Below are 23,075 nucleotides of genomic sequence, written 5' to 3' on the forward strand. Positions count from 1 at the left end.
ACTGGAGAGAGGAAATATTGGGAATCAGGATTGGTGCTGGGGAATGTGGCAAGCTGAGGGCCAAACCTGAGTACTGGGAGAAAGGTCAGATGAGAATTAAATTGACTGAAGAGGAAAGCTGTGAAAAACGATGCTCGAGTGAAACTGACAATGTAAAATAGATTTATTATCATTACTTTATTAATGAAGTTAAAACAAAATTATGTTCTGGGGGCAACTTTTATTGAGGTCTTATTGTATATCATCCTTTCTCACTGGAAAACTGGAGAATAACCAGATTCCCTAATGTTAGGATAATAACTTTAGACTTTATAGGTGATTTCAAATGCAGCAAATGACTTTAAAAACAGTTTTCAATATTCTAGCAGTCCGTCTTTAATAATTTAATGCTAGAAAAGGAAGAAATAATACCAGTTTTTTTTAATGCAGTCAATTTTGTACCTGATCAACAGATACATTGAGTGCAGGTACTTTTGACATTCATTTGCATGGCGGTTACATTGCTGCACCCTTGTTAAATGCAGAGACCAGAAAAGTCATAGAGGAAGGTTTAAGTATAATGTTATTTAGGATTGAAATGGGGTACAATATTTTCACTCCACTTTTCCTGTGCATCACACACAGGTACGAAGAAAATTCACCCTAGCTACTTGAACTATAGTCAATACCCTGAGAAGCTGGTCGTGGAAATTTTTCTGAATTCATCACAGTTCTTTGGTTAGTGATTTCCATGATCTTATTATGTACAAAATCTTGGAATTTGATCCAATGAATTTGTCCAAGTATAAAGACCTGTGACCTTGATGGTGATATGAAGATGATGAAGATCCCTGCTGCTGCTGCTGCTGCACAGATTTCTCAATGTAGGTATATCCGGAACATGAGAATAGGAGTAGATTGTTCTGCCCATCAAGCCAGCATTGTCATTCGTGATCATGACGAAATATTTCTTCAAAATAATTTTCCCACATTCCTTCATATCATTAGTCTTCAGCAACCTGATGATTTCTGACCTGAACTGCTCAATGCTGAACTTCCACAGCCCAATGGTATAGAAACTTTGAAAGATTCACCAGTCTCTGAGTGAAGAAATTGCTTCTCATCTGAGTCTTAAACAGTCTGCCACTTATTCTGAGAATATGTCCCCTATTTTGTAACAAAGTGCTTAGTCTTAGATTCTTCTGAACCAAAAATAAAGCTAATGGCCTTAAACGCTTGCTTTACCTTCTCATAAAGCTGGTTTCTTCTTTCTAAAAGCTGTTCCTTTTCTCAAGGATACTCTATCCTTGGTTTTGTCAGAGGGGTAATAAACCGCTCTTGGTGCCGATTTGTCTCTCTTGATACAGAGATTAAAGAGTATTGAGAGGCCTTTTTGTTTATATATAAACAGATGAGACTTCAGGCCAAATTGGTCATGTTTTAGAAGTGACCTGTATAATGAAAGGGGAGTGGTCAGCTCTCTAGCTGAGCAGTTTAGTTCAGTCCAGAACTGGTTGGGAGTTCAACAGTGAGTTGTGTGGAAACTCCATCTTCTGCCCTTCTAACTTCCACCTATAATCATCTGACCCTTTTTTTTGTACTGTGTTTTAAAGGGGGTTTGTTTATGGAAGTGTTGTGGATATTTGGAAGAGCATGCTTAAGTCTAGTTTGGATAGATTGCATTCTGTAGGGGTTCTTTGTTCTGTTCTTCATGTTTCATTGTGTAATTTTGTGAATGAATTTTTTATCTGTTTTAAACCGCTCAATCTTGCTAATTTATTCTGGGTAATTTTCACTGTATACTTACCAAAACAAATTGCAAAGTTATGGTCTGGGCTGCTTGCTTAAGGATGTTTGAGTGGGCTGGCCTTGGCCATAACAGCTTGGGGGCTCGTCCAGGATTTTAAAAACAGCAAGTGGTAGATGCTATTGTCTTTATTTCAGGTGTTGGTTTGGTTTGATAGACAAAACTTGGGATAGTAATGGCTCTTTCAGTTGCTAAAAGGTTTCTGGATATGGATGCAGTGACTTTGGAAATTTCACAAAAAGTGAATAAGACCAAGCTGCAGGAGTTAGCAGACCAGCTGGAATTGGAGCCACCTGCTTCTGTGAGGAAAGGAGAGACAATTACAGCAATAGTTCAGCATTTAAATTTGCTGGGGAAACCTATAGAAATGGCAAGAATTCAATTGCAAATGAGACAGTTTGAGTTAGAGGCGAGAGCGAAGGAAAGGGCAGCAGAAATGTAACAGACTAAAATCAGAAGAGAGGGAAAGAAAGAGAGCAGCAGAACAGAGAGAATGTTTTGAGTTTTCTGGCCTAGTCCATAACAATCTGTAGTCCATGAACATTTCTGGCCTTTTCAAAAATTTATTAAAGGACCTACTAGATTGCTGAAGTTTGGAACAAACTTCCAACAAAATCCACTCATGCTAATATATCACAGGATTTCATGTTTCATTTTAGGCATTTGAAATCCAAATTAGCTCTTATTTTTACTTCTCAAGGTGCTACTTGGCCTTGTCCCACCGTGTGGCCAATTAAGTCACTTTGGCACTTCCATTTTTCATGAAATATATAAGCAAATTAGGTGTTTGTAAGCAAACAAGTAAGTCAAATGGTGTAAGTGTTCTTTCCAGCTTTAGCTGAAACAAAGGAGGGTGGTGGTGGAGGATTGCTTTTCAACCTGGAGGTAGGTGATCAGTGGAATGCCACAATGATCAGTATTGAGCAAAGTGCTTTTCATTATTTATATAAACAATTTGGATGTGAACACAGGAGGCACAGTTAGTAAGTTTGTAGATGACACCAAAATTGGAGCTGTAGTGGACAGCAAAGAAGGTTACCTCAGAGTATAATAGGCCCTTGATCCATGGGGGTGAGGAGTGGCAGACAATGTTTAATTTTGATAAATGTGAGGTGCTGCAAATCAGGGCAGGACTTATAGACTTAATGGTAAGGTCCTGGGGAGTGTTGCTGAACAAAGAGACCTTAGAGTGAAGGTTCATAATTCCCTGAAAGTGACGTTGCAGGTAGACAGGGCAATAAAGAAGGCTTGTAGTATGCTTTCATTTATTGGTCAGCGATTTGAGTATAGGAGTTGGGAGGTCATGTTGCATCTGTACAGGACATTGGTTAGACCACTTTTGGAATACTGTGTGCAATTCTGGTCTCCCTCCTATCGGAAGGATGTTGTAAAATTTGAAAGGGTTCAGAAACGATTTTCAAAGATGTTGCCATGGTTGGAGGGTTTGACCTATAGGGAGAGGCTGAGGAGGCTGGAGCTGTTTTCCTTGGAGTGTTGGAGGCTGAGGGGTGACATTACAGAGGTTTATAAAATTGTGAGGAGCATGGATAAGATAAATAGACAAGGTCTTTTCCCTGGAGCGTGGGAGTTCAGAACTAGAGGGCATGGGTTTAAGATGAGAGGAGAAAGATTTAAAATGGACGTAAGGGGCAACTTTTTCACGCAGAGAGTGGTGCATGTATGGAATGAGCTGCCAGAGGAAGTGGGGAGGCTAGTGCAGTTACAACATTTAAAAGGCGTCTGGATGGGTACACGAATAGGAAGGGATTAGAGGGATATGGACCAAGTGCTGGCAAATGGGACGAGGTTAACTTAGGATATCTAGTCGGCATGGACAAGTTGGGCAAAAGGGTCTGTTTCAATGCTGTACATTTCTATGACTCTATGACATTAAGTTGTCAATGTAGACAAGAGTTACATAGTTTTCACATAGATTTCGGCAGTTGGTTATTCCTAAGTTGCTGGTACACGTTTCATTCCCAAAGCATGAATTTGCCTTGATAAAGTCCATCCAGTGTTTCAAAAGCAGAAAGTTATTTCATGTTGCTAGTTAATAAAACTGGCCAATATCCTTCTTAGCAAATCACCTTTGTCGACAGGTCATGTATATCCAATTTGTTCAATGCAGTCCTCCAATCTTGGAGTAGGCTATGAGTCTGCTTTTGTTACTATGATGTCTTTGTGATAATAAATACAGAATCACTGAGACCCATCCAGAACTGCTCCAAGACAGGACTGCTCCAGCTATTTTGACTCAGTTCAAAAATGTCATTGTCCATCATGAATTTCATCTCTTCCCTCGCTTGAGTTAATTTCTCTGGAATGAGTCATTAAGGTTGGTGTTTTCCCCTACAATGAAATAACGTACAGCCAAAGATATTTGTCCTTGACTGTTCACATACATCAATGAGAGTCTGTATTAGCGTTTAAAGTTATGTTGATTGTTTTCTGGAATAAGCACAATATTTCTTCTAACCTTTTAAGCACATCCAATTTAACCAATGGAGGATCAACATTTGAATTTTCAATTTCAGATTCATTCTCCAATTTTTCTGATATTTGTTATTTCTTTCACTGCCATACGTGAACTTTCTCCTGACTTTCCTTAAGATATCTATTCAAGATATCAACAAGACATACTTGCTGATTCTTCCTCCTATCTGAAGTACTCACTATATAACGCACATACTTTCGATTTGATAAGGTGCAGTGAACATTTTCCCAGAAACAGATAATAAATCTAACACCTTTACTCCAGCAACAAAGTTTCAAACTTTAGTCTTTTCATCTATTGTAGTTTTCATTGTTTGTTGAGCACTCTTGAAATGGTTTTTGGTCAACTCACACACTTTGATCAATTTTTCTCTGACAGCTATTCGCTGGTACAGTTCTCAAGCCAATGCTGCAACCTACCTGTTTTAAAATGTAACCAAAGCCTAGCAGTTAATTGTCTGTCAGCTTCAACTGGTACATTCTCTTGGTATACACCTTTACTAATCAGAATGTAATTGCCAACCAATCTACACTTCTGTTATACTATGGAAATGTTGGGATTATCCTTGAATTTGTATTCTTGTGAATTACCCTGATGAATAAATGATAAAAAGCTTCAACAAAATATCTTTATTCTCAGCAATACTCAAGTACTGAAGTATTGCTGAGAAAAGACATATTTCATCAGGATATAACCTGTACATCATGTATCAGAACTGGGCAGCACGGTGGCTCAGTGTTTAGCACTGTTGCCTCACTGTGCCAGGGGCCTGGGTTCGATTCCTGTCTCAGGCGACAGTCTGCGTGGAGTTTGCACATTCTCCCTGTGTCTGCATGGGTTTCCTCCATGCTAAATTGCCCATAGTGTTAGGTGCATTGGTCAGAGGGAAATATGTCTGGGTAGGTTACTCTTCTGGGTGTGGACTTATTGGGCTGAAGGGCCTGTTTCCACACTGTAGGGAATCTAATCTATGTGCCACGGAACCAGTCCCAATGCCTCAGAAATCAGATAGCCTTACTCCTGTACTGATTTTCCAGTCATATCTTCAATCACTCAATTCTTCTATTTCTATTTTCACTGGCACGTGGAACTGGGAATAATGCTGATATTACTGCTTTAGAGGTTGTGCTTTAAAACCTCCTACTTAATTCCTTCAAATCTACATTTAAGATCTCATTATACACATCATTGGTACTGACATGGCTGACTGTTCACTCTCCCCTAGAAGAATGTACTGCAGTCATTCTGTGATCATCCTTGACCTTTGTACCAGAAAAGAGACAAACCATTCTGTAGTCACATTTATGGTTGCAAAAATTTCTGTCTACTCTTTCTTCATTAAAGAATCTCTAATCCCCTCCTCTTTGTACTCCCCTATTGTATAGCTGAGCCACTTGTGGTAACACTGAATTTAGTCTGTCTACACTCCTCTGGGGAAATACTGCCCTTACCAGAATGCAAAACAAAAAATAATCATGTGAAATCACCTCAGGGGACTATAACACCACCTGGTTTTCCTGGATTGCATGGCGGACCTGCATTCCTTAGCTGGCTGCATTTCCCTAAGCCACAATGTGACCATCTCCCTAAACATGCTATCCACATAGCCCCCTGCCTTGTGAATAGACACCGGTGACTCCAGTAGCCTCTTGGATTATGATATCTGCAGCTCAAGTGTTTACAGATGGTGACACTTCCTGCTGATGTGTTTGTCTCAGACAAATGAAATATCCATGACTTTGCACAGATTACACATTCCACTCAACTCAGATATCCTGTTTTATGTTTCTCGTGCCATTACTTATTACAAGTAGAATAGCTTATCTCTTGCTCACCAACAGCTCCTTCCACTGCACTGAAGTAGGAGCCAAATATGAGACAGTGAAGAAGGTAAATAAAGTATCTCCTCCCCTTTTTTGAATTCATTATTAATTGAACTCACTCAGCCTGAAATCTGCATTCTGCACACTGCACAAAGATCTGTATAGTTATGCGCTTTGTAGCACAGAAATAGACTGAATTCTGTTACCTAATTAACTAATCAGCTACTCTTCAGTAGAACTTACTTACTTTAATTCATGACTGTTAAAAACTAGCTGGCTTTGGACCAAACGTTTCCAAAGTTATTGATACTTAGGTAACTCAATGCATTACAAAACTCTTTGAAATCTGCACTTCACAGCACAGATAGAAGATTGGCTGACTAACAGGAAGCAGATGATCAGCATACATGAGTCCTTTTTAGGTTGGCAAGGTGTTACAAGTCACAAAGGTCGGTCCTGAGACCTCAAATGTTTACATTCATATAAGTATTTTTGATGAAGGGACTGAAGTAATGATTGCTAAGTTTGCTGATGACACAAAGAAGGAAAGTAAGTTGGGAAGAGAACAAGAACATTGCAAAGGTCAAGTGTGTGGGCAAAGCTTTAGAAAATGACATGTAATATGGAAATTATCCATTTGTGGCAGCAAGAACAAAAGAAAAATTACTTACATGGCGTATTAGAGATGTACAGCACGGAAACAGACTCTTCGGTCCAACTCGACCATGCCAACTAAGTTAACCTAGTCCCATTTGCCAGCTCTTGGCCCATAGCCCTCTAAACCCTTCCTATTTATATAGTCATCCAAATGCCTTTTAAATGTTGTAACTGTACCAGCCTCCACCATTTCCTCTGGCAGCTCATTCCATACACACACCATCCTCTACGTGAAAAGGTTGCCTCTTAGGTCCCTTTTATATTCTTCCCCTCCCATAAACCTATGCCCTCGTGTTCTGGACTCCTCCACCCCAGAGAAAAAAACTTTGTCTATCTACCCTGTCCATGCCCCTCATGATTTTATAAACCTCTATAAGGTCACCCCTCAGCCTCCGACACTCCAGGAAAAACAGCCCCAGCCTGGTGGCATGGTGGCACAGTGGTTAGCACTGCTGCCTCACAGTGCCAAAGGCCAGGGTTCAATTCCCGCCTCAGGCAACTCTCTGTGTGGAGTTTGCACATTCTCCCCATGTCTGCGTGGGTTTGCTCCGGTTTCCTCCCACAATCCAAAAATGTGCAGGTCAGTTGAATTGGCCATGCTAAATTGCCTGTAGTGTTAGGTGTAGGGGAATGGGTCTGGGTGGACGGTGGGTCGGTGTGGACTTGTTGGGCCGAAGGGCCTGTTTCCACACTGTAAGTAAGTAATCTAGCCTATTCAGCCTCTCCCTAAAGTTCAAACCTGGCAACGTCCTTGTACATCTTTTCTGAACCCTTTCAAATTTCACAACATCCTTCCATAGGAGGAAGACCAGAATTGCATACAATATTCCAAAAGTACCCTAACCAATGTATTGTACAGCTGTAACATGACCTACAAACTCCTATACTCAATGCTCTGACCAATAAATGAAAGCATTCTAGGTGCCTTCTTCATTATCCTATCTACCAGCGAGTCCATTTTCAAGGAGCTATGAACCTGCATTCCAAGATCTCTTTGTTTAGCAATACTCCCTAGGACCTTAACATTAAGTGTATAAGTAATGCCCCGATTTGCCTTTTCAAAATGCAGCACCTCACATTTATCTGAATTAATCTCCATCTGCCATTCCTCAGCCCACTGGCCCATCTAATCAAGATCACGTTGTACTCTGAGATAGCCTTCTTCGCTGTCCACTACACCTCCAATTTTGGTGCCATTTGCAAACTTACTAACTATACCTCCTAGCTTTAAATCCAAATCATTTATATAAATGATGAAAAGCAGTGGAACCAGCATCGATCCTTGTGACACAGCACTGGTTACAGGCCTCCAGTCTGAAAAGCAACCATCCACCATCACCCTCTGTGTTCTACCTTTAAGGCTAGATCTCCCTATAATTCATGTGATCTAACCTTGCTAACCAATCAACTATGAGGAATCTTGTGAACGCATTACTGAAGTCCATATAGATCATGTCCATCGCTCTGCCCTCATCAATCCTCTTTGTCACTTCTTCAAAAAACTCAATCAGGTTAGTGAGACATGATTTCCCATGCACAAAGCCATGTTGACTACCCCGATCAGTCTTTGCCTTTCCAAATACAATGCATAGTGAAGTTACAAAGCTGAGATACTGAGGGATCTGGGTGTTTTACTGCACAAATCACAAAAAGATTGTTATGCATGTAAAGCAAGTAATTAGGAAAGCTAATAGAATGTTATCTTTTATCACAATGGGAATTGAATACAGAAGTAGTGAGGTTATGCTTCAATTATTTAGGGTACTAATGAGACCACAGCTGGAGTCTTGTGCACAATATTGTCCATCTTATTTAAGGAAGGATGGAGAAGCAGTTCAGAGATAGTTAACCTAATTGATACCAGATATGAGTACATTGTCTTATAAGGAAAGGTTAGACAGGCTAGGCATGTATTTGCTGGAGTTTAGAAGAGTGAGCGTTAACTTGACTGAATCATGTAGGATCCTGAGGATTAGGTTTGGAAATTATGTTTCCTCTAATGGGAAATTCTAAAACTAGCGGTCATTATTTAAAAATCAAAGCTCATGCATTTAAATAGAAATGAGGTGACATTTTTTATCTCAGAGGATTGTGTGCCTTTAGGACTCTCTTTCTGAAATAGTGAGGGAAACAGAGTCGTTGAGGTAGATAGATAAGTAAGGAGGTGAGAGGTTATCAGGGATAGGCAGGAATGTGGTTTTGAGGTTTCTCTCAAATCAGCAATAATCTTATTGAATAACAGAGCAAACTCAAGGGGCAGAATGGTCAAGCAGATGTGAGGGGCTGAATGGTCTACTTCTGCTCTCAGTTCATATGCACATTTAACTTGTATTTATACTCTTTGGAGCAACAGTACAATAGCTAGTTACATGATGCTGAACAAATTGATGGCACTACTAAATATGGTTAGTTCCTCTGTCAATGTTTCCGAAGAATCTTGGTGGTTTTACAGCTGAATGTCATTCCTGCTGCTAACCCTCCCCTTTATCCACCCTGGGACTAGCACTGCTATGGACTGACTTGCTTGCAATATTGTAAAGACACCTTTGTAACCAGCAAGTTCTAGAGTAACATTTGAAACCAAAAGCTCCTAACTCATAGGAAGGAGAGCTATCTATTGAACCACATCAGGACCTACATTTCTCAATGTAGAGATCATGCAGCAAGAGAGGGTCTTAAGGTAAGTTTTATAATTGCAGCAGTGCGAGAGATGATCCTTTTCATGTACTTAATGGCACAAATGTTGTGTAATATCTCAATATCAGCCTAGATATTGCAGGTCCTGATAATTTAGGTTGCTTCATTATTCGAGAAGTTGTCAATAAAGTTGAATACCTGCAATGATTGACATCTAAACTGGTGCTCAGAAAGGAAAGATTCTCACTAATCAGTTAGTAGAATGGAGGTATTTGGCAATGAGTAATTTTTTTGGAATTGAGTTTGAAATTTCTTGATGCTTGCCATCATTTTTAAAATTCCAACAGCCCAGTCCATCAAACTATACACTAAGCTGTCCCAGTCTATCCTGCCATGACTGTCATTTCCAGAGACAGTATCAAGGGATTGTACTGGAGGAGCCAAGCATATTGATCTAAAGATGGTGCACATGACTTTCTGATTGTTATGACTAGTCAGTGGGATAGCTCTCCCATTTTACACACCAGCTCCCAGATGTTGGACTTTGCAGGTTTGAATGTAAAACAATTTTTTGAATCTTTGCCCAAACCATAGTTGAACATAAAAACATAAAAACTAGGAGCAGAAGTAGGCTATCTAGTCCTTCGAGCCTGCTCCGCCATTCAATAAAATCATAGCTGATTATTTCATGGTCTCAGCTCCACTTATTCACCCTCTCACCATAATCCTTAATTCCTTTACTGTTCAAAAAATTATCTATCTTAGCTTTAAAAACAATTAATGAAGAAGCCTCAACTACTTCACAGGGCAGGGAATTCCATAGATTCACAACCCTCTGGGTGAAAAAGTTCCTTCTCAATTCAGTCCTAAATCTGCTTCCTCTAATTTTGAGGCTACACCCTCTTGGCCTAGTTTCACCCAGCAGTGGAAATATCCTCTCTACTTCTATCACATCTATTCCCTTCATAATTCTTTATGTTTCTATAAGATCCCCCCTTATTCTACTAAATTCCAATTAACATAATTCCAGTCTACTTAGTCTCTCCTCATAAGCCGACCCCCTCAATTCCAGAATCAACCTAGTGAACCTCCTCTGCACCCCCTCCAGTGCCAGTACATATTTTCTCAAATAAGGAGACCAATATTGCACAAAGGACTCCAGGCCTCACCAGCACCCTAAACAGCTGCAGCATAACCTCCCTGCTTTTAAATTCAATCCCTTTAGGAATGAAGGATAAAATTCCATTTGCCTTTTTAATTACCTGTTGCACCAGCAGACCAACCTTCTGTGAGTGCAATAATTTTACCTGTCATAATTGAGTTGTTCAGGATGGCACATCAAAACTCATTTTCATAACCAGGTGAATACAATATTCTTAATAGCTTTTAAACTTTATTTACTAGAACATAGAACTTTATAGTGCAATACAGGCCCTTCGGCCCTCGATGTTGCGCCAACCTGTGGAACCAATCTGAAGCCCATCTAATTAAACTAGTTTTTTTTTATATTGTATCTTTTAAAAAAACAAACAGGATTGGTTAGGTCACATGTTACCTCTCGCAAATGAGAAATAAAGCATTATGGCAAAAGATTTAGAGATCACAGTAACCATGGAACAAATGTAACAAACAAATTACTTACCTATAACTGATCGATTAAGTTTACTGGTTGGGACATCTGAGAAGGAATCCAGAGCTTCTGTCACCCTACAGATGAAACCAGGCACAGTTCAGAAGCAAGAAGAAAATCATATTAGTCGTCTAGTGCCACAGAATTTAAGTATTGTTAAAAAAAATACATTTCTCTTTCATAATTTACCCTAAAATTTGAATAAAACTTACATTTCAATTAATGTTTTAGTTCTGCTGACAAAAATATACATTTGTCAAAGCTTTTCTTCTCAAACGCATCAGGAAATCTTAGAAGAATATAAATTCGAAGGGAAAACCAACATTTATACTGCATGAGGACAGACAAAGTATTGACCATATCTGACCAAACTATGTTTGCAAAACTTGCAACACGGTGTCTAACATCAGATGCAATTGTGCAATTGGAAACAATTTGCTAGATAATCCTGAACTATGCATGGAACTAGGTGGCAAACAATTCAGGTCTGTCAATTGGGGTTGCAGTGTGGTACACTTGGGTGCATTTGAAGCTCCATATATTAATATTTAGGGCCCTGTTCTTTGCAGTCAGAAAGAACATATACAGGCACTGCATCTGTTTCATCTCAACAAAAATAAATGACTGCATTAGCTCTTCATTTCTCAGGGCAAGGTCCTGATCAATCAGAGTAAACCTGCTCAGATGAAAACTTAATAAAGCCTAGCTGTTAACTATCATCAATATGTGCATTCTCCATTGCAATGCTGCTACCAATCAGAGCTCAACTGACAATCAATCTGTCGTGCAGTAAAAACATTGACTTTCTCTCTGAATAAGTATTCTTGTGCAATGTCCTGACACCTACAAGATGAAAAACATCCACAAAATGTATCATTTTCACCAAAACATAAGAATAATTGAAATGTATATTTTATTCAGAATTTAAGGCAAACCTACTGAAGAAAAATCTATATCTAAATGCTGATTTTGTCTTTCAGCTCTCTAATTTGGAATATAAATGGAGTAATGAAGGTCAAGAAATTATGCATTATACAGCTCTGTTGAATTTTGTCTAGTTTTAGAAACTACACTACCTTCAAATCAAACTTGCAGCAGATGGTTGAAGTTGCTGTATAAAACATGGGGCCACTTTAATACATTATATGAAAAGGATTAAATAAGAATGTTGCATTATATTTCAGTCTATAGGTGTACTGAATAACACATATGATCACAGATATGGGAAGGAACCTGAACACCAATGAGCAATTGGGAGAGCCGTTAAAAAGACCACAGACTAGATAATCAGTGACACAAATTGGGCAGTCCACTGCCCACCATATTCGTAAGGATTCCTGAATAGGAAGGTGTTCAGAGTTCACGCATGAAACAGACATTTGGCTGTTGGCAGATATTGTGACCAAGGAGTAGTAGAATGAAACTGACTGGACAATTCTATTAAAGAACCAGCACAACCAAATAACTACCTTCTCTGCTGTATATTCTACCACACACTTGAGGTATATTTTCCAAATTTCATTGACCACAGAATGCCATCAATATGCTTAGGCACTTAGCTTCCAAAAAAACTATCAACGTGATAGAACCACATCAGTAATTCTGGAAGTCCACTTTTCAATCTTGGTACAGGAGGAAAGGCCTGATGCACTCTTGAGCAACAAGAAATCATTATTGACACTTAATTAGTTATAAAAGCTAATGTGACTGATTCATTACTGCTTAGAAGAGTGTATATATGTTAAAGAACTTTTTAAAATTTCAATCCTGATGGAATTATAATCACCACTTTCAATACAATTTTACATCCTCAGCAATTTCTAGAACAGGATTTAACACACAACTATCCCCACTGTCCTGTCATACCTAAAATATATAGCTTTCTCCTCCAGATTTTGGTGAATCAGGTTACAATTTCCGTTAGAGCAAGGTTTTTATCATCACTTATCTAGCAATACTCTCAAACTGAATTGCAAATGATCACAGCAATCATGAAGTCAGAGTTACCAACAAATCAGTGTTGTCAGACCCACCATGATTAGCATCAATTTGCTGATATTAGTTGTGTAATTGCAATCCACTCTTTTAATTATTCCATAGATTTCCGTAGTTTTATAAGCTTATGAGTAGGGAACAAGGGGACATTGCACGTCATAATGTCAGACTGATGCATCAATAAAGTGCTTAATTAGAGCTCTCTGCTGGACTGGTTAATGATAAATTAACTTACAGCACACTAGTGTGTGATGATCCAACATCTGAGATAGACTTTCATAACACAAATTAAATATTAACTAGCTAGATTCCAAACTGATACTAAAGGGGAAAACTGACTAGATAAAACAATGAGAAACTGTACAACTAAGAAAATCACCCTAAACAATGTGTTTAATATACTTACTACCTGTGAGGATAAGGATCAAGACCGTTGGAAGGACAGCCAGAGTGCTGTCTTAGCGTTTTGAGGCAGGAGGTTTTGAAAGGGAGGAAAAGGTGAAAGAGAACCAAGTGTGGTGGATGTAGAAGATTCAAAACCTTTTTGGTGGCATGGTGATGGTGGTTGTGGGGAGGAGGTACAGGATAGGGGAGATGGGGAGGAGGCAGATGCCTTCCTTTATAAACAGGATCGTGGTTTGTTACCTTCCTAATGCTAGGGTGAGAGACATTCTGAACCACTTGCAATGAATATTGGAGGGTGACAGTGGGGATTTAATTGCTGTCAGCAATGCTGAGCCAAACAACATAAGAAAAAGTAGGCAAGTGATCCTGTTTGGAGAGTACTGATAATTAGGAGCTAAATTATAGGAAGGGATGATACAGGGAATGAGTAACCTCCTTAGTATTGCCTAAACTACATTCAAATTGGCATGGGAAAAGCAGACTGGGGAGGTGGACAAATGACTGAAGGAATGGTTTGAGAAAGAATAGTTTCACTTTATAGATTGCAAGAGCCAGCATTGGGATACAAAATAACTGAATCTTCAGGTCTATTTCTACCTGAACCAGGCTGGGATCAAGGTCCAAGTAGGAAAGCTAAGTAGGATGCTCATGAGGATTTCACAACAGCAAATGAGGAGAGGGCTCACAAGGAAAAAGATTAAAAATAAACAAAATGAAAGACAGTGGAATAACAAGTGGAAGTTGTGTTTTACACGCTGCAGGCAAAGTAAAATCTAAAAAATCTCTAGTTTAAACCAGGAGAGAGGATTAGGGACCTTATGAGTTAAACATTGAAGCAGAAAGACAGGTTAGGTATGCAGCCCAAATAAGAGTTATTTATATAAATAGAAGTACTGCAAAGAAGAAACTGAGCCTGTTCTAGGTATAAACTTAACCTGGACGATATGGCATGCAAACTGTCATAAAGATTTGTTACAAGATTGTCAGGGCTTGATACCAGGATACAAAGTCTGCAGGATAGTTAGGAAAAATGATGAAGATTCATTTACTTCTTAAATGAAAAGCCTCTGTTTACATGGAGCCTTACAAAACTACTGGATATCTCCAAGGAGATTAGATTAGATTCTTTACAGTATGGAAACAGGCCCTTCGGCCCAACAAGTCCACACCGCCCCTCTAAAGAGAAACCCACCCAAACCCATTCCCCTACCCCATATTTACCCCGACTAACACACCTAACACTGTGTGCAATTTAGCATGGCCAATTCCCCTGACCTGCACGGCTTTGGAAAAGAATTGTGGCTGTAACAGGCTGCTCGTTTTTTGAGGTCTTTTAGCTGTTAGGAGTGATTTCCTCGAATTCCAGGAGCAGCAATTACTGTTTTATATGCTGTTGCATTGTTTTCGAACTTTGGAGAAAAAAAAAGTCAAAACAATGGCACTTTTAAAAGGGAGAAGGACAGAAATAGGCTGCACATGGTCAGTGCGGGACAGAGAGAGAGAGAGAGAGAGAGAAAGTAACCCATATTGCTAACTGACACAGCAGTGAGTATGTGCAGTTACTGCCTTTGCTGTTTGAATTCATGTATCGCTGGACATCAGATTGAGTCTAGGAAAACTTAACAAATAGTGAAATTCACAACTGATCAACTGTTTGGGAAAGGCCACAGAACAAAAACAGATAAGTGTATAATTTTTAAAGTGTTGCCTTGCTGTAAATCTTGAGTGGGTTCTTTCTTGATTATATGCTTTATTGAGATCTATCTCTTGATTAAGTTTTAAAAATATAAGCCGTAAGTATTAAGTTAGCCTGGAGCAAAGTTTTGTAGAGCAATAAGACAGTGCTATTTTTTGGGACCGTAGATCAGAAGGGGAAAAAAAGGCCTCTGGTAGAGTGATATGGTCTTCCTATCAGATGTGGGAATTTCGAGAGAGATTACGTATTACTGAGGATTATATTTGCAGTAAATGTCATTGGTTGCGAATACTATCAGACCAAATGGATTTGTTGGAGTGACAGTTAGAGGCAATGAAGAATTTACAAGAGCAAGGGGGTGTGATGGATGACAGTTATAGGAAGGGAGAAAAGCCGCAGATACAGTCACATAGGTCGGTTAACTCCAGGAAAAGTATGAAAGGTAAGCAGGTAGTGCAAAAGTCTTCTGTGGCTATTCCTATTTCAAACAAGTATTTTGTTTTAGAAAATGTAGGAGGTGATGGATTATCAAGGGAATGTAACACAATTAGCCAAGTTTCTGATATCAAGACAGGGTCGAATGTATTGAGGGGTACGTTGGGTTCTAAGCGATCGATTGTGTTAGGGGACTCTCCAGTCAGAGGGACAGACAGACATTTCTGTGGCCGGCAGCAAATTAGAATGGTGTGCAGCCTCCCTAGTACTAAGATCAAGGATGTCTCAGAGAGGGTGCAGACCAATCTCAAAGGGGAGAGAGACCAGCAGGAGCTCATTGTACACACTAGAACCAACAATATAGGAAGGGAAAATGATGAGATTTTGAAGGGAAATATAGATCTTGGCTATTCATCTTATCTATGTACTCTTATGATTTTATAAACCTTTTTGATTTTTTAAATTTATTCATAGGATGTGGGTAATTCTGACTAGACCCACATATATTGTTCATCCTTAATTGCCAAAAGGGCAATTAAGAGCCAACCACATTGTTGTAGGTCTGGAGTCACATGTAAGCTAATTTAGGTAAGAATGGCAGTTACATTCCCTAAGGACATTAGTAAATCAGATGGATTTTTCCTGACAGCCAACAATGTTTCATGGTTATTAGACTCTTAATTCTAGATTTTCATTGAGTTCAAATTTCACCATCTACCATATCAGAATTTGAACTGGGGTTGCTAGAATGTTAGAGTTGAGAGTGGGGTGCTGGAAAAGCACAGCGGGTCAGGCAGCATCCAAGGAACAGGAAAATTGATGTTTCGAGCAAAAGTCCTTCATCAGGACCACACTCTCAACGCTAATCTCCAGCATCTGCAGCCCTCATTTTCGCCAGAATATTAGCTGGTCTCTAGATTACTAGGTCAATGTCTCACCAGATTATACACTGCCAACCTTATTTAGTGGGGACCATTATCTGCAAATTTGACAGTGGGGCGATTCAAACCCACAACTTGATAGAAGTTGGACCTTAAATGTAGCACATTCGACTGCTCATGCTGCACTATCACAATAGTGGTAACTCACAATTTTCTGCCTCGGAGACAAGCATGCTATCCTCTGAATGGAAAAAAAGTAACACCTCAATTTCAGCATGTCATACATGGGTCCTAGATAAAAGATGGCGTCTACGGATGATAAATATCCAACAATGGCTAATTACTTGAACTTGCTAAGACATCTAATAATTTCTACTGTCTCTAGCCTAGTTACCTCAAAGCAGTGTTTTTCTAAGGGAATTAATGATCAAGCTTTTGCAATATGTTCTTCCAAAGATATGTTTTATAAACATCATTAGCACTTATGCATTAATTATGCTGAACAGCAAACAGTGAAAGTATACAAAGAGCTGGAGTTGTTCACCTTGACCAATATTAAAATCAGAATTTTTGATGTTATATTCTAATATTAGCATACAAATGTTAGAGCAGTAAGGATCAATATTAATAAGTTTATTATTGAGCCTAATAATAAGTAAGTTGCAATAGCTGATAAAATAACTCACAAAGGAATTTAACATGAATATGTTAACTACTTGTCTAATAATATTTCAAAAGTGCAATGTTGCTTGCTATTATGTGGGCAAGTGGTATAAAGGATGTTGTAACACTGGGCTTTTATTGATTTAGGAACTTCATTTTTTTCCTTGCCATGTAATTATAAAACATAATGAATGCGTCCTTGCACTTAGAATTGGTATCTGCTCGACTGCCTGATAGCACAATTTGCAATATGTTGGAATCGCCAGGATAACCCACATGTTGATTGTTGAATGGATCACTGCCTACTGAAGTAACAATTGTCTCTAAGTACTCATCCACACTACTCTGAAAACATAATCAGAGTTCAGAAAACAACTCAATGCCAAGCACTTCAAAGACCTAAGCGTTGTTCTCAAAACATTCAGTATTGTCGTTAAGATGATGCTGATGCAATACCCTTAAGTTGAATGAAAGACTTAAAAATATTACATGACAAAACAATCCAGTGTGAACAGCCCAAGAAATATGTGACCCGTAAAACATTAAATGTATTCTAACGATTTTATCATGGTTAATTTAAGAATCACATCAGGCAAAAACAGTTTTGTATTTTTGATTTTCCTTTAAATTGTAACCAGTAACTTTTCTGTTTTTATTCCTTTAATGATGTCACTATTTACTTGACACTAGGTTAATCAAGTTTCAGTTTCATGTCCTAAGCAGATATAGATTGAAGATGTTTCACACCATCTCAACTGACCTTGCTTTCAACCTCATTTTCTTCCACCTTCATCCAGAAAAGGAACTCCACAGGTATGTATGGTCAAACACTTGAACCATTTATTGAGAAATGAACCACTGAAATGCTGTACTGTTCATTTTTCACTACTTTAACTTTAATTGAAAACCCCGAATGAAGGAGAATAACTTTTCTTAACCTCTCTCTCTGCAGAAACTGACTTCATAAGCTGCTTGAATATCAAAACTGATCGTAACACAGTGAAAGCCTTGAAATAAAAATGTTGCAAAAAAATCTATAGTAAGATGGAAACAGTTACAAATTTAACTAAAGCTAGCTAAATTGAAGCTTAAATACATTGACACATAAGTAGCACCAGTGGTTTATAGAAGTCATTCTTGTGGAAAATGTTAGTTTTGTGTATGCATCTCCCTCTTGGGGCAGGGGGTGGGGGAGTTGAAATACTCTTATCCAACAAAGACTAATACACATGTACAGTCACCACTGTATCACTGTAAAAGAATATATTGGGCATATTTAGAAAGGTGAGTGACGATTAAGCCTCTGGTTGGAGGCTTTCCTGGAGTTTCATCATGTGATGCTCAGGCCATATGACATTGGATCATGTGAAAAACCACATCACCGACACATAAGACACTCGAAGATAATTAATTAGTTGATTGAAACTTCTTTATAATGTAATTTTTTTAAAAGTTGAAACCTATATTCTGATCAGAATTTCAGTCTCTTATTTTGACTTTGTTTAAGAAAATAAGAATATGAGGAGGGACCTTATAGAGGTTTATAAAATCATGAGGGGCATGGATAGGATAAATAGACAAAGTATTTTCTCTGGGGTGGAGGAGTTCAGAACTAGAGGGTATATGTTTAGGGTGAGAGGGGAAAGATATAAAAGAAACCTAAGGGGCAGCGTTTTCACACGGAGGGTGGTACAGGTATGGAAAGAGCTGCCAGAGGAAGTGGTGGAGGCTAGTACAATTACAACATTTAAAAGGCATCGGAATGCGTATATGAATAGGAAGGGTTTGGAGTGATATTGGCCAGTTGCTGGCAGGTGGGACTAGATTGGGTTGGGATATCTGGTCGCCACAGACAGGTTGGACCAAAGGCTCTGTTTCCTTGCTTTAAATCTCTATGACTCTATACTATAGCTTCATGACATTGTGAAGCAGAAACAGCAAAAAAAAATCCTTGCATTTACAATATTTGTATTTAGGGGAGTCAAGAACGTGTGTTTGTGGCAACATCAGATCAGCCATGATTTTATTGAATGGTAGAGCAGGCTCAGGGGTCAAATGGCCTACTCCTGCTCTTAATTTGTTATCAGTGTTCCAAGATGCTTAATGAGCATTATCAATCAAACATTTTTGCTACTAAGCCATGTAAGAAGATATGAGGCAGATAACAACAATATTGGTCAATGGTATACATTTTTAGGATTGTCTTGGAGAGAGGTAAAGAGGCAGAGAGATATCTGGAAGTAATTTCTCCCTAATTTAGGATTTGGCGTCATGGCAGCCAATGGCCCTGGAGGGATCTTTTAAAATTATTCTCTGATGGGCTGTGAGTGTTATTGGCTTGGCCAGCATTTACCGCCTATCCCTAATCACCATTTGTGATGAGCCATCTGTTTGAAATCCTGCAGTCCACGTGAGGTCCAGTATTTTGACCCTGAAACATTGAAAAAAATGACAATATAGTTTCAAGTTCGAAAAGTATGTGGGTTGGCAGGGAACTTGCAAGTGGTGATGGTCCCATGCAGCTGCTGCCCTTTTCCTTTGAGATGGCAGAGTTTGCAAGGTTGGAAGGTGCTATCAAACAAGCTTTGCTACGTTGTTGCAGTGCACCTTATATATAATACACACTGCTGCCACAGTGAATCAAAGTGTGGAGAGTGCAAATTATTTTGCACTGAATTCTGGATTTGCAATCTCAAGACATTTGCCTGACCTGTCAGTCAATTGTCAGGATTTCCAAGGTGTATGCACAGCAAGCAGAGCTTTTTTGGTGGAAGTGAAAAATTGTGAAGGCTTTGATCAGTTCTCTGGAAGAGCTATAAGCATGATCAGGTGCAAGGCTGTTGTTCACAACGTTCTCAGAGGCTTTAAGTGCTTAGTCAGCGATAGCCAACTTCTCGGCAGGACTTCATCTGTTCATACATTGCTCACTTTCAATTGAACTTCCCTGCTATCAGCTTTCAGCATGACATGAAAGCAGCCTATGCAATTTGATCTTTGGACTTTGCTGGGCATCAAGGACAGGGGGAAAACTGTTCCAGCAGTAGCAAGAGCAGTGCAAGATGCAGCACAGCCACAGATCCCACTCACAAGGTAAATATTATTGACACCACATCTAGCTGGAATGAGGCCAAATCACCAACCTACAGTCTACTTGCAGAGAAGGTTAGTTATCTCAACAAATCTGCACCAGAGCCTCAGGAAATTCAGACTTTTATGGCTGTTTGGTGTTACAATTTGTACTCTCCTAGAGCATGAACTCCTTCTCAGGGTACCAGCTGGACACTTGCCAGTGGCTGAAAGCTGCCTGTCTCTTATGATCACCTCTGTGCTTCCTTTGAGCCACTGAGTTGTTCTTTGTTGTCTTCTGCAAGGATAGAAAGCAGGCAGATGAGTTTTGTAATAGATTGTAATCAGAAAAGCACATCATTTGTAAGAAGTAACATGGAGGCATGAAGGTGAGTTATAAGGTGGGTTGACCTGAGGCGCAGTATAAAGGAGAATTCTGGGCAAGTCAGAGTATGGAGGTTGGCTCCTGTAGATGTTACACCATTCATTCCTGAGGTCTTCAATTCTTCTGATGCATCATCTCCAGGTTGAAAGGATCACACACCGGTTATAATTTCCTTCCATGCTTGGTTGGTTGGAGACGTTGTCTCTTCCTCCTGTACTTGAGAAAGCTGCCTATACCTTAGTCAAACAGCAGAATCTCCAGGTAAAAGTCAGAGACCTGTGAGCCCAGTGAGGTGGTTAGGATGGAGGGGCAGGAGCGAATAGTCTTTCCATGTCTATCTTTTTTTGCTATTGGTGCTTCAACTTCAAAATCCTCATGATGGCAAGCTTTTCTGAAGCATGCTGGGGTCTCATCAAACAGAAACAGTTCTTTTGACAGAATTGCAATATTATCCTTCCCATCTCCTTAATTGATCAAGGAGCCCAAAGGCAGGCTCTTAACTGGTTTTCTCTGGTAAAGAGCAACCAGAAGACACATTAATTGGGATGTCAACTATGCAACTGGAAAAGTGTGCCACCATTGCACCAGAGATTAATATGTTAAAATTTTGCCCAAGTCTTCAGACTTGCCCATGTTTACTTAGTAGGAATAGCTGCTTATTCTATATTGGATAACAGACAGTGTGATGTATCAGAGGCAGTAGATCAGTCAACAGAGTTGGTGAGATAAAGTTATTGTCACGTGCAACCTGAGTTTGCGGATGATATAATTGATGGAAAGATATAACAAGAAATAGAGAGGCCGTGGGCAAATTCTTGAAGAATTCCAAAAATAACAGTATAGGAGTGAGCAGTGAAGCTGTTGCAATTCTCTGGTTAAACTTCAAAAGAAGAGAATGGAGCCAGGAAAGGCAAATTCCACCCCACTGGATGACAAAGCAGAAGGATGGGGAAAGATGATATTGTCAACTCTGTCAAAGACTGAGCAATAGAGTGAGAAGGTGAGGAGTGATAAATTGCTACAGTCACAATAATACAGAACTTCATTTGGGACTTTGATAACGACTGTTTCTGCTGAGAGAGAGCAGTGAGGAGACAGAATGAAAACTTAACTGGAGCATGAAAAATATCAGTTTGTAGAAACAATAGATCTTGATCTTGGAGATGACAATACATTCAAGGACTTTAAAGAGAAAAAGGAGATTGCAAATGGGGCAGTAGTTTGTAAGAGCAGAAGGGTCAAAGATGTGTGTTTTGAGTTGGAATCACTGATGTTAGATTGGAAGGACAGGAGAACATTGTGCAAACAATGGGAACTGCTGACAAAAGCAGCTGACATGGGAACCAGGAAAGGAAACTGAGTGATCAACAGTTTGGTCAGAATAGGGAATGCGAAAGCAGAAAAAAAGTCACATGGACAAAATGAGCTCAGAGGTGAAGAAGATGAGATTCCACGGACAGCAGAGTGTACATGAGGGGGCGTTTGGCCTGGTGGGCTAGGGGAAGGAAGGCAAGTGGCAGAATTAACGCAACACTGCCACATAATATCTGATATTGTGTTATTGTATTAAGACTGAGGTCCAGGTGCCACTGAAAAATACAAAAAGACAACTGCTGAACCTTCCTATAATATACTGTAAATGCTTTTCTTTTAATTGTCATCTTCATAATGTCAAGTTTTCCAAAAAAATCTGTCCTATATTAACAAAAGTTAGTATAACATTAATTATAAATACAGAACTAAGTTTTGAAAATCTTGTAATGTAGAAAATGAATATGAAATATGCGGAATTTGAAATTGCAATGAGCTGGTTACTAAATGCCCTATGTGTCAGATCCAGACACTCTTGATCACTTGGTCACCATTTTTAGAAATCTAAATTATTTATTTTTGATGACTTGACCTTTTATATACTTATAACTAATCAGCATGTGTTCTTCCTTGCTGCTATTCTTTTTATCTTTTATCTTTGTATACAGCTGACTTTATTGCATTACCATGTAGTTTGGAGACTCATTCACCATCTGGTGAGCTGACTGTATAATAAGGAATACAGTGATACAGGAACATCATTGTATTATTTGAGTGAAAATATTGGTCTGGAGATTAGACTGTGCGCACTCATCTCACTGGTGTGAAAAGGGAAAGTAAAGGTCTCATTTACTAGGTGCTTTCTGAGCCTTTAGTGCACTATTTATCATATTTATAAAGGCTTATCAACAGCTGAAACAGTTGTTGGGATCATTGTGTACTCTAATAAAGGAACTTATTGTTGATTTGATTGTATTGCACACAGCTTGATCAAGCATATCAGTTTCTTCAGATATTTAGCAACCAAACCAGCAGCCATTAAATTCTCGTCTTCCTTAACTTACGTGGTGTCAGGAACCACCACAATTTGCAACCCCACCTTGAACTCTTATAAGGGCCTCAGTTGGTGTGTGAGCCAGCTGATCTTGCTTTTCACTGAGATTATCATGTAGCCTGCAAAGCCATAACAGACGCATAGAGTTCACCACAAA

General features: G+C 39.1%; 1 protein-coding gene across 1 annotated transcript in view; it reads right to left on the reverse strand.

Annotated features, from left to right (window-relative positions):
* The window catches only part of LOC140482872 (CAP-Gly domain-containing linker protein 4-like), a 276,546-nt gene that overhangs the window by 56,817 nt on the left and 196,654 nt on the right, over window positions 1-23,075 (reverse strand). The window contains exon 14 of the mRNA XM_072580592.1: window positions 11,040-11,104. Within this exon, the coding sequence (XP_072436693.1) occupies window positions 11,040-11,104 (65 nt within the window). The remainder of the gene's footprint in view (window positions 1-11,039; window positions 11,105-23,075) is intronic.

This window comes from Chiloscyllium punctatum, chromosome 11 (assembly GCF_047496795.1).
Source record: "Chiloscyllium punctatum isolate Juve2018m chromosome 11, sChiPun1.3, whole genome shotgun sequence".
In the NCBI taxonomy this organism is placed as follows: domain Eukaryota; kingdom Metazoa; phylum Chordata; class Chondrichthyes; order Orectolobiformes; family Hemiscylliidae; genus Chiloscyllium; species Chiloscyllium punctatum.